This window comes from Macaca fascicularis, chromosome 3, assembly GCF_037993035.2.
Source record: "Macaca fascicularis isolate 582-1 chromosome 3, T2T-MFA8v1.1".
In the NCBI taxonomy this organism is placed as follows: Eukaryota; Metazoa; Chordata; class Mammalia; order Primates; family Cercopithecidae; genus Macaca; species Macaca fascicularis.
This window is the reverse complement of record NC_088377.1, coordinates 48,719,713-48,736,750: the sequence shown is the minus strand read 5'-3', so window position 1 is coordinate 48,736,750 and position 17,038 is coordinate 48,719,713. Positions and strand designations below refer to the sequence as shown.

The window sequence follows — 17,038 nt, the reverse complement described above, 5'->3', positions numbered from 1 at the left end:
TGCACATGCGCAGTGGCTGTACAGGCTTGTTGATATATTGTATGTTTCATTAGCATCTTAAATCTCCACCCGGGACGTGTTTTTTACTATGATAATGAGCAAAGGGACAGGTGAAATCAAAATGCGCATGCTCCCTACAGGCGACAGTCCCTACTGGAGAGAGCTCTGCTTGAATGAGTTCAATTACAATGCAAATGCTGGGGCTTACTGTGTTGACTGTGTGGTCACCACGGTTGCCGCATCTCCAGGACATGGTCACTTCCTTGACTACCTATCCCGCCTCGCTTCCACCTGTAGCTTCCTTTTTTTTTTTTTTTTTGACACAGTCTCACTCTGTGGCCCAGGCTGGAGTGCAGTGGTTTGATGTTGACTCACTGCAACCTCCGCCTCCTGGGTTCAAGCGATTCTCCTGTCTCAGCCTCCAGAGTAGCTGCGATTACAGGCGCCCGCCACCACGCCCGGGTAATTTTTTTGTATTTTTAGTAGAGACGAGGTTTTGCCATGTTGGCCAGGCTGGTCTCGAACTCCTGACCTCAGGTGATCCTCCCGCCTCGGCCTCCTAAACTGCTTGGATTACAGGCGTGAGCCTCCGCGCCCGGCCGGTAGCTTCCTCTTCTCTGCTCTCATCATCTGTACACGGGTTTTTTCCTCATGTCAACTCTATGATGGGCTGGAATGTTTTCTTCAGATGTGGGTAATTTAAAGGGGGCATTTTTGCAAGACGCCAACAAAAAATCGGTTTGTTCAGAGGCAAGTTTTAAATCAGAGTCCATTTTTTAATATTGATGAATCCCTCAAGAATTGTATATTTACTGCTGCCCTTCGTGAGCAAGCCTGAGAAGCGCGGGCTCGACATCTCCGCGCGCCCCAGCTGCCGGCCACCAAGGCAGGCGACGCCGGAGCACATGTCCTGAGGCCCAGGACCGTGGTCGGCCGCTTTCGCACGTGCGTGGCCAGCAGAGGGCGCAGCCGGCCAGCCCCGCAGCGAAAGATCCCCGAGTGCCGCGTCAGCGATCGGGCTCCTTGCCCTCGCCGCCTGCCAGCTGCCCTGAGTCAGCAAACCACAGAGAGGCGAGGACCTCCCATTTTCCTAGACAGAACAAGTGGGCGTTGGGGGCACGGGTGAGTGTCAAGAACAACCGACCCGGAAGCGAAACGAGGGGGAACTTCCGTTCTTTGTTCTGTCCCCGGTGTGTGGGTCTGTGACAGGGTCCAACAGGGCCTGGTCCGTGTCCGGTCCCCCAAATCTGTCGTCCCTGTCCCCTAGGGTGAGTCCACGCGTCCCCGGGTCTCGCGGTGAGACGGAGGCTGTGGTCGCCGGGGAAGGGGGTGGTGTCTGTGCCGCTGCGGCCCTTAGGGTTCCCCGGCCGGTCCCGAGCAGGGTGCGGGGAGGCGCCCCTCCGTCCCTTGCAGCCCGTCCTCTACTCCGCTTCCCCAGGGATCCCCCTAGCCTAGCGGGAGCCTGCGTAGGGGTTAGTAATGGGGCTCCGGTTCTGGTTTTATGACTTAAACGGCGCCCCAGCTGGAGCGTTTAAAAGTTTCAGCAGAGTGATAGGGGCGCCTCTCTCTTGAAAGCAGCTAATGACAGCGACCCTAACTTGGTACTTCTCCCAGACGTTTTTATTTGATGTTAACACAGTAATTCGCGCCCGTGACAGGAGAGGAAGTTTATTTTTACAGAGCTGGGTCCAAGGATCAGAGAAGTTCTGCGAAGCTTACGCAGTTAGCACGAGGGCTGGGAGTGGGTGCAGACTCCGATTCCAGGGGTAATCCTGCTGGAGCCCAGTGCATCGAGTGATACACCCGGCTCAGGCTCCGTTTTCAGTTGTATTAGATTCCTGGTTTGATCCTCTCTCTGGAAGTGGGATTGAATCCACGTCGGTGTTTACACTTTGAAGGGCTTGTGTAAACTCCAGGAGAGGATAGCAGAGTGATGAACCTGAAACCGATGGACTAATTAGAGGAACTAAGCGTATTATTTTCTCCAGAAAAGACATCTCTGGAGAGTGGGCATCATTTGATTATACGTGTTTGATGGACAGTCAGGTGGAAGAAGAAGATCCTGTTGTTGAAGCTCTTTTGTTTTTAAAAAAATTTTTATTTATTTATTTTTGAGACAGTCTCTCTCTGGAGTGCAGTGGCGCGATCGCGGCTCACTGCAATCTCCGCTTCCCAGTTCAAGCGCTTCTCCTGTTTCAGCCTCCGGAGTGGTTGGGACTACAGGCGCCCGCCACCACACCCGGCGAATTTTTTTGTATTTTTAGTAGAGACGGGGTTCCGCCCTTTTGGCCAGGTTGGTCTCCAACTCCTGGCCTCAAGTGATCCCAACCTTGAGATCCCACTCGCCTCAGCTTCCCAAAGTGTTGGGATTACAGGCGTTAGCCACCACTCCCGGCACTTTTTTTTTCCCTTTTAAAATTTTTGTGCGTATTAAGGTCTTGCTTTGTTGCCCCCGGCTGGAGTGCAGTGGTGCCATCATGGGTCACTGTAGCCTGGAACTCCTCCCACCTCAGCCTCCTAAAGTGCTGGGGTTACAGGCGTGAGCCACTGCATGTGGCCAGTCATTGAATTTCTGTGATGCAGTAGGTCTCTGTGAGGTGAAGGTCCAAGGAGATAGATTTTCAGCGAATCACCTGAAAACTTCTAATGGCTCAGCTGTACAGTGTGGATCCCCTGCTGAAGTAGTTGGGAGGACAGTATCTAGCAAGTTAGCTGACAGAACGTTAGAACTTTCTTACCCTGGGTGGAGGTGGACCTGAGAACCTACCATTCCCTTTCATCTCTCCACGGGTGCAACACAAATACTACTAGTTGTGGTGGTGGTCTTAATTGGTATTTATTAGCATATAATAAGTATTCTCTCTTTTTTTCCTTTTCTCTAAATATCTTGATTAGAAATGAAGTTTAGGGTGGACTCGGTGGCTCACACCTGTAATCCCAGCGCTTTGGGAGGCTGAGGCGAGAGGATCACTTGAGGCCAGGAGATTGAGACCAGCCTGAGCAACATAGTGAGGCTGCATTTCTACAAAAAAAATTTTAAAAAACTCAGCTAGATGTGGCAGTGCACACCTTCAGTCCCAGCTCCTTGGGAGGCTGAGCTGGGAGGATCACTTGAACTCAGGAGTTTGAGGCTGGAGTGAGCTTAAACTCACTGCACCCCAGCCTGAGCAGCAAAGTCAGACCCTGTCTCACATGGGAAAAAAAAAAAAAAAAAAAAAAGATATTTGCATGAATATTTTAAATTCCTTTTTTTCCCCTTAATCACACAGCATTGGCATCGACAAAAGTCAGAATTCCCGGGAACTTGAAGAGAGGCTGCTAAATTCCCAGTAATTGTTCCTTTGGCCTTCTAGGGACTGACTTCAAAGAAGGAAGGAAATAATCAGGCAGGTAAAGCTTTCCGTGTCTCGTTCTCACTGCCAGACCATCTATCTCGGTCCCCAGGGGCAGCACCAGGGAGTGAGGCTGGCAACAGAGCAGGGGAAGGGCCCCGCCTGGACCTGAAGCCATGGGGGCACAATGGAGAGTTTTCTTTCTGTGAGAAACACTGTTTACTGCTCCAGACACTGGGTGCTTGTTCTCAACAATATGCCTTTGAGTTCCAGCTTTGCTTAACCCAGCTGTGAGAGGGAGCATTGCCTTTTTCTCTGGAGTCAGACCTTTGACCTGCCTTTCTAGGAGTTTGTACTGAAAGCTGACTTGTTGAGGGTGTCAGCTCATAAATAGCCCTGGAGATTGTAAAGGTGGTTGATTAGAGGATATGATGGTTGGCTCTGAGACACTGTTGAAGGGACCCTGCTAGGAGGGCGATAAGGTGTGTCACCTTGATTGCCAGTGGCCTGGCTTGTGCCTGAGTCAGTGCTTTCCACTGTGTAAGGGCACTGGTATTGGACATTCTGTATCCCATGCTACCCAAAGACCAGAGTTGTCCAAACTTGTAATTGACTTTCAAACAGGACTCCTCTTCCTTTGTTCTTTTTTTTTCTTTTATTCTCTCAAACATTCTTTTATCTAACCCTCTTCCTTTGATGCCTTATGTGAGTGTAACAGTCTAATTATGAAGCACATACTTTTTGCATTCCTGATTTTTTTTTACTGCTTGCAGTTGTGAGTTGCAATAGAGTTAGCACTCAGCAAACATTTGGTATGTGAGCAAATGAGTAAAGAGACAATGAGAAGTGGATAAAATCCAGGGTTTTTTTTTTTTTTTTGAGACGAAGTTGCACTCTGTTGCCCAGGCTGGAGTACAGTGGCGTGATCTCGGGTCACTGCCACCTCTGCCTCCTGGGTTCATGCGATTCTCCTGCCTCAGCCTCCCAAGTAGCTGGGATTACAGGTGCATGTAATACCATGCCCATCTGATTTTTGTATTTTTTCCTTTTTTTTTTTTTTTTTTTTGAGACGGAGTCTCGCTCTGTAGCCCAGGCTGGAGTGCAGTGGCCGGATCTCAGCTCACTGCAAGCTCCGCCTCCCGGGTTCACGCCATTCTCTGGCCTCAGCCTCCCGAGTAGCTGGGACTACAGGCGCTGCCACCTCGCCCGGCTATTTTTTGTATTTCTTAGTAGAGACGGGGTTTCACCGTGTTAGCCAGGATGGTCTCGATCTCCTGACCTCGTGATCCGCCCATCTCGGCCTCCCAAAGTGCTGGGATTACAGGCTTGAGCCACCGCGCCCAGCTTTTTTTTTTTTTTTTTGAGACAGAGTCTCGCTCTATTGCCCAGGCTGGAGTGCAGTGGCGTGATCTCGGCTCACTGCAACCTCCGCTTCCTGGGTTCAAGTGATTTTCCTGCCTCAGCTTCCCGAGAAGCTGGGATTATAGGTGCGCACCACCATGCCCAGCTAATTTTTTGGATTTTTAGTAGAGACAGGGTTTCATCATGCTGGCCAGGCTGGTCTTGAACTCCTGACCTCATGATTTGCCCGCCTCGACCTCCCAAAGTGCTGGGATTACAGGCATGAGCCACCATGCCCAGCCTGGGAGTAGTCTTTTTATGCCAGTAAATGTATATACCCACTCCTGCATTTTGTTATAAATATGACTCAAAGTGGTGGGGGCAGCCAACGGTGGGATATTGTTGAGGAACTTGGGCCCTTTTTGTGGTCCTTGTGGTAGTCTCATTTCAAGGATTGTATTTACCAGGATCTAAAAGACTAGTCCCAGGCTGGGCGTGGTGGCTCACGCCTGTAATCGTAGCACTTGGGGAGGCTGGGGTGGGTGGATCACCTGAGGTCAGGAGTTTGAGACCACCCTGGCCAACATGGTGAAATCCTGTCTCTACAAAAAATACAAAAATTAGCCAGACGTGGTGGCGTGAGCCTGTAATCCCAGCTACTTGGGAGGCTGAGGCAGGAGAATCAGTTGAACCTGGGAGGCAGAGGTGGCAGTGAGCCAAGATTGCGCCATTGCACTCCAGCCTGGGTGACAAGAGTGAAACTCTGTTTAAAAAAATAAATAAATAAAAGACTAGTCCCAGTTGCCGCATTTCTTCTCACTGTTCCTGGGTAGTCACTGAAATGCTAGCTCCCATCTTTCTGTATCCAGGAGGTTTTTTTGAATTATCTTTGAACCTTGAACTTTTGCTTCTGCAGTGCTTCCTCATTCTCCTTCAAAACCTGCTTCCCACTGAGTCTGCACGTAGGAGGCCAGAGAGCACCTTGCCCTTCCATGGAAACTCAGGCCGATCTCGTATCTCAGGAACCTCAGGCCCTGCTTGAGAGTGGTGAGGAATAAGGACTTATTCATTCTATTACTCAGTCATTCAGCAGCAGTCATCCATTGAAATCGCTCATTCACCAGGTACTAGGCTAACTACTAGAATCCAGACGTGAATAAGACACACTCTTCGTCATTCAGTAACTCACAGCCTAGTGGAGAAGCTGACCAAACAGTAATCAATGACAGCTTGATAGGTTTGATAATTGAGGCAGATTTTTTTTTTTTTTTTTTTGAGACGGAGTCTTGCTTGTTGCTCAGGTTAGAGTGCAGTGGCACAGTCTTGGCTTACTGCAACCTCTGCCTCCTGGGTTCAAGTGATTCTCCTGCCTCAGCCTCCCATGTAGCTGGGACTACAGGCACCCACTACCACGCCCAGCTAATTTTTGTAGAGACGGGGTTTTTGCCATGTTGGTCTGGCTGGTCTTGAACTCCTGAGCTCAGTGCCCACCTTGGCCTCCCAAAGTGTTGAAATTACAGGTGTGAGCCATCGCACCTGGCCACTGAGGCAGTTTTGAAGGGTTGTGAGTACCTCACGCGAGACTAAGGAAACCGTGTCAGTCATTCCATTTTTTGGGCATTCTATGTGGCTGACTTCATAGGCATAGTTTGTGCTTTTTAGGAGCATGCTTTTAGAGGAAGCACTTGGGAATCATTTTGTGGGTCACAGGCAAAAAGATAAGAGTGAATAGGAAGCCACTAAAATATATTTTGCAGCCAGGCGCGGTGGCTCACTCCTGTAATCCCAGCACTTTAGGAGGCTAGGGTGGGCAGATCACAAGGTCAGGAAATCAAGACCATCCTGGCCAACACAGTGGCCATCTCTACTAAAAATACAAAAAATTAGCTGGGCACGGTGGCATACGCTTGTAGTCCCAGCTACTCCAGAGGCTGAGGCAGGAGAATTGCTTGAATCCGGGAGGCGGAGGTTGTAGCGAGCCGAGATCGTGCCACTGCACTCCAGCCTGGGCAACAGAGCGAGATGCCGTCTCAAAAAAAAAAAAAAAAAAGAATTGCAGAAAAAGATAAGAGATCCAACATAGAAACAGGAAACATTTCTAGTGTACAGATTTGATCTGGGGTGGAGAGAAAGGAGCTGTGGGCATTGTGTTTCCAGTTAGGGCTGGGGTGGAGCTGCTGGTTTTTCTCTGGTCTAAGAACTTCATGCTGGGTGCAGTGGTGCACGCCTGTAATCCCTAATCCCAGCTACTTGGGAGGCTGAGGCGGGAGGATCACTTGAGCCCAGCAGTTTGAGACCAGCCTGGGCAGCATAGCAAAACCCACCTCAAAAAAAAAAAATAGACCATGCAAGAGCAGGATCGTATGTTTCTGGCCAAACTTGGGTGAATGGACAAGAATGCAGTCATCACTAAGATAGGACTGGGCAGCTTCATTGAGAGAAGAGTGACTGGAGAGAGAAGAGGGGGCCCGGGGCAGACTGGAGGCCTAGAATGACTAGGCCTGTGGCCATCTGCTCAGGCAGGATGGACCCGCTCTGAGTGTGCCTTTGTTGGACACCCTTGAGCTAGCTGCAGAGGAAGCAAACTTAGAAATGTGAGAGAGAGGGTCCTGTGTTGTCCCAGGACCCCGGGAGCTTTCTGTGGGTTGGGAAGTCAGCAGGTTGGGAGGTCACAGAGCAGATGGACTCATTCCTGGGCCCTTTTATTGCCCTTCAGCTCTTCCTTCAAAAGTTCCTGCCTTTTCCGACAAGGACAGCCTGGGGGATGAGATGTTGGCAGCTGCACTCCTAAAGGCCAAGTCCCAGGTAAGCTGTGGTTCCCTTCATCCTTTTCCTTTCCATTTTCTGTGCAATGACATCCCATTCAGAGCTTTAAACCCTGATTGCCTCCATCAGGCCCATGGTTCTGTCCTGCTGAATCATGGACTCTCACCTTCCATCTTGGACTCTTGTCTCTCTTCCTCCACCCTGCCCTCCTTTCCTCCCTTCCCAAATGTGCATTTTTCACCCCATCCTCAGTTATTTTTTTGGTGCTGCCATTCACATTCCTCACCCTGAAATTGCATGCCAGCATGTGTTGTTTCAGGAGCTGGTAACCTTTGAGGATGTAGCTGTGTACTTCATCCGGAAGGAGTGGAAGCGTTTGGAACCTGCTCAGAGGGACCTCTATAGAGATGTAATGCTGGAGAATTACGGGAATGTGTTCTCACTGGGTAAGGAGTTGTGCCTTCTCTACAAAACTCACTGGTGTTTCTTTGCTTGTTTGTTTGTTAGTAACAATCTAGTCACTGAAAAGAGCTGACTGTTTCAGCAGATTTTTTTTTTTTTTTTTTTTTTTTTTTTTGAGACGGAGTCTTGCTCTGTCACCCGGGCTGGAGTGCAGTGGCCAGATCTCAGCTCACTGCAAGCTCCGCCTCCTGGGTTTACGCCATTCTCCCGCCTCAGCCTCCCGAGTAGCTGGGACTACAGGTGCCCGCCACCTCGCCCGGCTAGTTTTTTGTATTTTTTTAGTAGAGACGGGGTTTCACCGTGTTAGCCAGGATGGTCTCGATCTCCTGACCTCGTGATCCGCCCGTCTCGGCCTCCCAAAGTGCTGGGATTACAGGCTTGAGCCACCACGCCCGGCCAGATTTTTTTTTTTTTTGAGGTGCAATGGCACCACCTTTGCTCAGTGCAACATCCACTTCCCAGGTTCAAGCATTCTCAGGTTCTCACCTCTGCCTCCCAAGTAGGTGGGACTACAGGCACGCACCACACCGGGCTACATTTTGCATTTTTTTGTTTTGTTTTGTTTTGTTTTAGTAGAGACGGGGTTTCACCATGTTGGCCAGGTTGGTCTCAAACTCTTGACCTCAAGTGATCCACCTGCCTTGGCCTCCCAAAGTGCTGGGATTACAGGCATGAGCCACTGTGCCCAGCCTGGCTAAGGATTGACTTAGTCTTGGAAAATTGTAAGAACAATAATCTTAACTCATTTATACAGTAGTTTGCAACTTATAAAGCATTCTCATATATATTCTTTCATTTAATCTTCACAGTAACACATTAATTGAGGCAGCTAGTATTATTCCTCATTTTACAGGTAAGGAAAGTGATAGCCACCTCACCTGGTGAGGTGGCTCACACCTGTAATCCCAACACTCTGAGAGGCCGAGGCAGGAGGATCACTTGAGGTCAAGAGTTCAAGACCAGCCTGGGCAACATGGTGAGAGCCTGTCTCTACCAAGTATCCAAAAAATTAGCCAGGCATGGTGGCACATTCCTGTAGTCCCAGCTACTTGGGAGGCTGAGGTTGGAGGATCACTTGAGCCTGGGAAGCTGAGGTTGCAGTGAGCTGAGATGGCACCACTGCACTCCAGCCTGGGTGACAGAGAGACCCTGTCTCAAAAAATAAATAAGTAAATAAAGTGGAGGTGAGGGTAGAGGTCTCAATGCTTTGTGCATGCATGGTCATCGATTGCGCTGATGAGTGGTAAAACTTGGGGCCTAGTCTTTAACTCCAAATCTGGTACCTTTTTTTTTTTTTTTTTTTGAGATGGAGTTTCACTCTTGTTGCCAGGCTGGAGTGCAATGGCGTGATCTTGGCTCACCGCAACCTCCGCCTCCTGCTTTCAAGCAATTCTCCTGCCACAGCCTCCTGAGTAGCTGGGATGATAGGCATGTGTCACCACGCCTGGCTAATTTTGTATTTTTAGTAGAGACGGGGTTTCTCCATGTTGGTCAGGCTGCTCTCGAACTCCCGACCTCTGGTGATCTGCTTGCCTCGGCCTCCCAAAGTGCTGGGATTACAGGTGTGAGCCAGCGCGCCTGGCCAAATCTGGTACTTTTTCCATGTTATTCTCAGGACTTAATATATAATCCAGAGACTTCTCTGAAGGATTATTGTGTTGTGATCCCCGAACACATGAGGTGCTGCTCTGTGCCCATGTCTCTGTCCTCCCCACTTCTCTGCTTCTCTACTCCCCTTCTGTAACCTCTAGGGACCTGTTGCTTTGTTCCGGACCTAGTGCCCCTGCTGCTCTGTAGAAACTTAGAAAGGTTAAGAAATGAGGCCAGGCGCGGTGGCTCATGCCTGTAATCCCAGCACTTTGGGAGACTGAGGCGGGCAGATACTGAGGTCAGGAGTTTGAGACCAGCCTGACCAACATGTTGAAATGCCGTCTCTACTAAAAATACAACAAAATTAGCTGGGGTGGTGGCATGTGCCTGTAATCCCAGCTACTCGGGAGGCTGAGGCAGGAGAATTGCTTGAACCTGGGAGTGGAGGTTGCAGTAAGCCAAGAACACGCCACTACACTCCAACCTGGGTGACAGAGTGAGACCCTGTCTCAAAAACAAACAAACAAACAAAAAACAAGAAAAATTAAGAAATTAGTTTCTTAACCTTTAGGATGTAGAATTCCTTGTCTCTCACACCACTCTTAGTGGACATTTTCCCAAACAGAGCCAGGAGACGTTCCTGAGTCTCATTTGAGACCTCCCTGTACATTTCCCTTCTCTCTCTGGCAGATCCGGGGTGTGGAATTGAGCTCTGGGACTCTCAGGGTGAGCAGATAAACTCTTCCCATGAGCAGAATTCCCATTTCTGAATCCTGCTAGAGTGAGAGGAAGAGTCAAGGGGCCTGGGTTTAAAGGGAACTGAGAGCAGAGAGGAAAGAGGTACCTGTTCAGGTGAAGGAGAAACAGCTGTTCCTGTCCCTAACACACATTACCCTGTCTTTACTTTTTAAAATACCAATTAAGCTAAAAATGCAAACTCTCTGGACCCTTTACATTTATCCTCTGCGCAGAGTTGCCTTTAGAAACTCCAAAGGAGTGAAGAGACGTCACACACTGAGATTCTTTGCATAGCCTCACGTGCGAGCATAGCCTTTTATGCATAGGGCCCAGAGGTGGACTCAGCTGTCTTGCCGTTTCCATGGGCTTGGCATTTGTGGCGTGACGAGTGCCATGATTGCTCTTCTTATGGGGCCATGTTGGCCGCTAGCATCCTCCCCCTTGCTCCTTCCTGTGCTGCTGCTGTCTCTCCTCACCCTTCCCCCTTTTTCTCACCAACTGTACTGTACTTGCTTTCCCTTCTTGCAGTCACTGTGTCCCCAGTTATATCCACTGCCCTGATCTCTCTAAAGGCTTTGTCACTTCATGAAGCAATATGACCTTCCTCTTCTAATATTGGTTCCCTACCTCTCTGCCTGATCCGTCCTCCCCTCCACACACACTCAGCTGTCTCTCCACTTCCAGCTCTGTTCTCCTTGGTTTTGCTCTCTGCCCTGCCCCTTCCCTGTCTCCTTAGCCTGGTTGTCTCATTTTGCCTTAGCAGCACACACATGGGGCAGGCCTTTTTGCAGGCATGTGCTCTTGGCACTGTAAGTATTCATTATGATGATCCTGTCCTGTGATTTTCACTCTTTCTTCCCCAAGGAACAAGTGACATTTGCATTTTTTATTGTGTCAGATCGTGAGACCAGAACTGAAAATGATCAAGAAATTTCTGAAGACACAAGATCACATGGGGTCCTACTGGGAAGATTTCAGAAGGATATTTCTCAGGGTCTCAAGTTTAAAGAAGCCTATGAACGAGAAGTCAGTCTAAAGAGGCCACTGGGGAACTCCCCTGGAGAAAGATTGACCAGGAAAATGCAAGATTTTGGTCAAGTGACAGTTGAGGAGAAGATAACCCCCATGGGAGAAAGAAGCGAGAAATATAATGACTTTGGGAACAGCTTCACTGTGAATTCCAACCTTATCTCACATCAGAGACTCCCCGTGGGAGACAGACCCCATAAGTGTGATGAATGTAGCAAGAGCTTTAATCGAACTTCAGACCTTATTCAACATCAGAGAATCCACACCGGAGAAAAGCCCTATGAATGTAATGAGTGTGGGAAGGCCTTCAGCCAGAGCTCACACCTTATTCAGCATCAGAGAATCCACACTGGGGAGAAACCTTATGAATGTAGTGATTGTGGGAAAACCTTCAGCTGTAGCTCTGCCCTAATTCTGCATCGGAGGATCCACACGGGGGAGAAACCCTATGAATGTAATGAGTGTGGGAAGACCTTCAGCTGGAGCTCCACCCTCACCCACCATCAGAGAATCCACACTGGTGAGAAACCCTACGCCTGCAATGAATGTGGGAAGGCCTTCAGCAGGAGCTCCACCCTTATTCACCATCAGAGAATCCACACTGGAGAAAAACCCTATGAATGTAATGAGTGTGGGAAGGCCTTCAGCCAGAGCTCACACCTCTATCAGCACCAGAGAATCCACACTGGAGAGAAGCCCTACGAATGTATGGAATGCGGAGGAAAGTTTACCTACAGTTCAGGCCTTATTCAGCATCAAAGAATCCACACCGGGGAGAACCCCTATGAATGTAGCGAGTGTGGGAAAGCCTTCAGGTACAGCTCGGCTCTTGTTCGCCATCAGAGAATTCACACTGGAGAGAAGCCTTTGAATGGGATGGGCATGAGCAAAAGCTCCCTCAGAGTTACGACCGAGTTAAATATCAGAGAGTCCACGTGAAAGAGCCACACACCCATTTTCCTCACTTCCCCTGAGTCTCAAGAGGTCTTGCCTTACTCTATAAATCTCAACAGCTTAGGATGTGTCCCTTCCAACTCAGACCTTTCATTTTAGAGAATGGGGCAGATTGGGCAAATCGGTGAATTTTACCAGAAATCGCACCAGCCTTGGAAAGCGACAAGGCAAGCGGATGGTGTGCTGGGAACAGAAAGCAGCTCTGGGACCAGTCACCCCATTTAGGAAAGGAGTTTGCACTAAACCATTTTTCTCACAGCAGAGGAACCTTTCCAAGGTGGGGACAGTCGGGACAGAATTTGATGGATTCCTTTAGTTGGAGTCCACGTAGTCAGCACAGACAGCAGTGGAAAGGACGCTCTGGGTCCTGTTATTTGCTAGGGAAAGGAAACGGAGACTATTTCAAAGTTACTGTTCCTAGTCCAGCTTTAAGTTTCGATAAGGAACATGCTGTTTTGTTTCATGATTTTATTAATTATGGAAATTTGGCATTGAGGGATTATTTTATTGAGGGTGAAAGAGATTCCAGAAACATCTTCTGTGACGATGATGTCCTTTAGGGCTCTTGGAGCAGCCAGACCATGTTTCCAAGAGAAACCCGGTGATACTGCCGGCAGACCCCCACCCTCCCCAGTTGTCCTGGGGCTGAATGGGCAAATCTATCCAAACAGCTAGTAACCGGCTGTGAGGGAGAGGGTCAGAAGCACTTAGCGTTGGCCTCTGATTCCTGTCCTCTCGTCCTCTTCCCACTCCAGTGATGAAAATGATTTTTCTCTAAATGCCTGGGTAAGGATGCTTTCAATGGGTAAGGATGCTTTCAAGGAGCTCGCTCGGCCTGCCTACCCTGCCCTCTCACCTCTGACCGCTCCTGCCTCCACCTCTGACTCTTCAGCAGCTGAAGATTAATGCAGATAAAGACCAAAGCCCAAAAGGAGGGGGAAAAAAAGCGAAGCCCAGAGAAGGCAGGCTGTGCCTGAGCCTGATGGCAGAGCTCGTTGCTGGGTGAGGATGGCGTTCTCCAAGTATTCCCAACCGACGGGATGACCTTCCATTGTGTTTTCCTAACCCTGCTCATCCTGTAGCATAAATGAAGTGCACTATTAAACAGAATAGTTTTTCAGAAGAGATTGAGTGTGGTTTTGTGCAGTTTGGACCGTACATTTCAGTTAAAACAAGACATGTTGGCTTGGGTATGGTGGCTCACACCTGTAATGCCAGCCAGCACTTTGGGAGGCCAAGGCTGGCAGATCACCCGAGGTCAGGAGTTCTAGACCATACTGACCAACATGGAGAAACCCCGTCTCTACTAAAAACAAAATTAGCTGGGTGTGGTGGCACATGCCTGTAATCCCAGCTACTCGGGAGGCTAAGCCAGGAGAATTGCTTGAACCCAAGAGTTAGTTGCAGGTTGCAGTAAGCTGAGATCGCGCCACTGAACTCCAGCCTGGGCAACAAAAGCGAAACTCCATCTCAAAAAAAAAAAAAAAAAAAAAAAAAAGACATGTTGGTGACTATAAATGGAATCTGAAAGTTGACTTAAATTTTTCTTTTTTTGTTTGAGGCAGTGTCTCGCTCTGTTGCCCAGGCTAGAATGCAGTGGCGCCATCTTGGCTCACTGCTGCCTCTGCCTCCCAGGTTCAAGCAATTCTTGTGCCTCAGTCTCCAGAGTAGCTGGGACTACAGGTGTGCGCCACCATGCCCCAGCTAATTTTTGTATTTTTAGTAGAGACGGGGTTTCACCATGTTGCCCAGGCTGGTCTTAAACTGAGCTCTAGCAATCTGCCAGCCTCAGCCTCCCAAAGTGCTGGGATTATAGGCGTGAGCCACTGTGCCCAACACTAAAATTTCTTTATAGGCTAGGTGCAGTGGCTCATGCTTATAATCCCAATACTTTGGGAGGCCAAGGCAGTAGAATCTCCTCAGACCAGCCTAGGCAATGTGGCAAGACCCTATCTCTACAACAAAATTTTTAAAAAATTAGGGCTGGGTGCCGTGGCTCACACTTGTAATCCTAGCACTTTGGGAGGCTAAGGTGGGCAGGTCACAAGGTCAGGAGTTTGAGGCTGCAAACTCCTGACCTCATGATCTGCCTGCCTCAGCCTCCCAAAGTGCTGGGATTACAGGCATGTGCCACTACGCCCAGCCTATGCAAGTAAGTTTTAAATCTGCCTGTGTTCTCAAGGCTGTAATCCCAGCACTTTGGGAGACCAAGGTGGGTGGATCATGAGGTCAGGAGTTCGAGACCAGCCTGGCCAACATGGTGAAACCGTCTCTACTAAAAATACAAAAATTAGCCAGGCTTGGTGGCATGTGCCTGTAATCCCAGCTACTCGGGATGCTGAGGCAGGAGAATCACTTGAACCCAGGAGGTGGAGGCTGCAGGGAGCTGAGATCAGGCCACTGCACTCCAGCCTGGGCAACAGAGCGAGACTCTGTCTCAAAGAAGAAAAAAAAATCTGCCCATGTTGTCCTGATGGCTCTCCCAAGCCTCAGTCGTGGGTCTCCAGTGGACTGCAGAGCAGTTACTACTGGACTTTCTACAGTTTCATAGTATGTTTCAAACCAGATCTCACTTTCCCATTTATTGCCCTCTCTTAAAATTTCTGTAAACCTGTCAGGGTCAAAATTTTGTAAGTTTTCTTTGATTATACTCCTCATCCTTCTCCATCTAACCAGCATCAAGCCCTGGGCAGGTTCAGTAAAGCTGGAGTGGAAAGATACTGTTTTCAGAGGTTTTCAGAGTTGAGGTTATAGAGGAGATGGGATTTGCAAGTGATGGTAGCAGCAGCTGATACATGGCATATACTCTGTGTCAGCATTGCCTGGCTCTTTTCCAAGTGGTTTTCATGTATTAAATCATCAGCTGGGTGCAGTGGCTCACGCCTGTAGTGTCAACACTCTGGGAGGCTGAGGTAGGAGAACTGCTTGAATTCAGGAGTTCCAGACCACCCTGGCAACACAGTGAGACCCAGTCTCTACAAAAAAAAATTAGCTGGGCGTGGTGGCACACATCTGTAGTTTCAGCTACTCAAGAAGCTGAGATGGGAGGACTGCTTGAGCCCAGGAGTTCAGAACTAGGCTAGGCAATATAATGAGACTCCGTCTATGAAAAGAAAAAAAAAACACAATCCAATACTTGGTGAGGAATGATGGCCTACAGTAAATGAAGTAGAGTTGATGAAATGATGAGCAGAGAAAGGGTGTCAGCAGACTCAGTGTGTGTTAAAATGAATTTCTTACATGAGTCCTGAGAACCAAACACCTATGTTATCTCAGAGGGCCTAAATAGCTTCCCGTTCACTCAGACAATAAAGGATGAACTGAGGGCAACACCGGGATTGTTCAGTGACAGCTGCCTCAGCAGGGTTAACAGTAGGAGATTCTGCCACAGAACAGAGTTCCCTGTTGTTAATAGGATGACTGGTCAGCAGAGGCCAGGCAGTGGCACTGAGCTCTCACAGGTAAAGTGGACGCAATTACCATGATGGGCAACAAGGCCAGAGTGGCAACTAGGGTGATTTTTTTTTTTTTTTTTTTTTTTTTTTTTTTGAGACGGAGTCTCACTCTGTCGCCCAGGCCGGAGTGCAGTGGCGCGATCTCGGCTCACTGCAAGCTCCGCCTCCCGGGTTCATGCCATTCTCCTGCCTCAGCCTCCCGAGTAGCTGGGACTACAGGAGCCGCCACCACGCCCGGCTAATTTTTTGTGTTTTTAGTAGAGATGGGGTTTCACCGTGGTCTCGATCTCCTGACCTTGTGATCCGCCCGCCTCAGCCTCCCAAAGTGCTGGGATTACAGGTGTGAGCCACCGCGCCCGGCGATTTTTTTTTGAGATGGAGTTTCGCTTTGTCACCCAGGCTGGAGTGCAATGGCGCAGTCTCGGCTCACTGCAACCTCTGCCTCCCGGGTTCAAGCAATTTTCCTGCCTCAGCCTCCTGAGTAGCTGGGACTACAGGCGCATGCCACCACACCCGGCTAATTTTTGTATTTTTTTTTTCTTTTTGAGACAGAGTCTTGCTCTGTCGTCCAGGCTGGAGTGTAGTGGCACAATCTCAGCTCACCGCAAGCTCCGCCTCCTGGGTTCATGCTATTCTCCTGCCTCAGCCTCCCAAGAAGATGGGACTACAGGCACCCGCCACCACGCCCGGCTGATTTTTTGTATTTTTAGTAGAGACAAGGTTTCACCATGTTGGCCAGGCTGGTCTTGAACTCCTGACTTCAGGTGATCCACCTGCCTCAGCCTCCCAAAGTGCTGGGATTACAGGTGTGAGCCACCACACCCGGCCTGTTTTTATTTATTTTTTGAGACGGAGTCTTGCTCTGTCACCCAGGCTGGAGTGCAGCGGTGCGATCTCGGCTCACTGCAAGCTCCACCTCGCAGGTTCATGCCATTCTCCTGCCTCAGCCTCCTGAGTAGCTGAGACTACAGGCACCCACCACCACGCCTGGCTAATTTTTCTTTTTTTTTTTTTTTTGTATTTTTAGTAGAGACGGGGTTTCACTGAGCCAGGATGGTCTCGATCTCCTGACCTCGTCATCTGCCTGCCTTGGCCTCCCAAAGTGCTGGGATTAGAGGCGTAAGCCACCACACCCGGCCTTATTTTTGTTTAAATATGAATTTAAAAAAAACAATAGAGATGGGATCTCACTATGTTGCCCAGGCTGGTCTCGAACTCCCGGGCTCAAACAATCCTTCTGCATCAGCCTCCCAAAGTGCTCGGATTACAGGCAGGAGCCACTCCTGGCCCACTAGGGTGTCTTGACCCACAGGAATCTGTGGCATTGACTAATAACCCTTGGTGTTCTTAGCAAAAACTTTCAGCCAACAG

General features: G+C 49.2%; 1 protein-coding gene across 1 annotated transcript in view; it reads left to right on the top strand.

Annotated features, from left to right (window-relative positions):
- Positions 1-1,157: 1,157 nt before the first annotated feature.
- ZNF3 (zinc finger protein 3) overlaps positions 1,158-17,038 on the top strand; it is a 17,601-nt gene continuing 1,720 nt past the window's right edge. The window contains 5 exon segments of the mRNA XM_074034511.1: positions 1,158-1,268; positions 3,270-3,390; positions 5,590-5,720; positions 7,390-7,478; positions 7,759-7,885. Of these exon segments, the coding sequence (XP_073890612.1) occupies positions 5,666-5,720; positions 7,390-7,478; positions 7,759-7,885 (271 nt within the window). The 5' untranslated portion in view covers positions 1,158-1,268; positions 3,270-3,390; positions 5,590-5,665.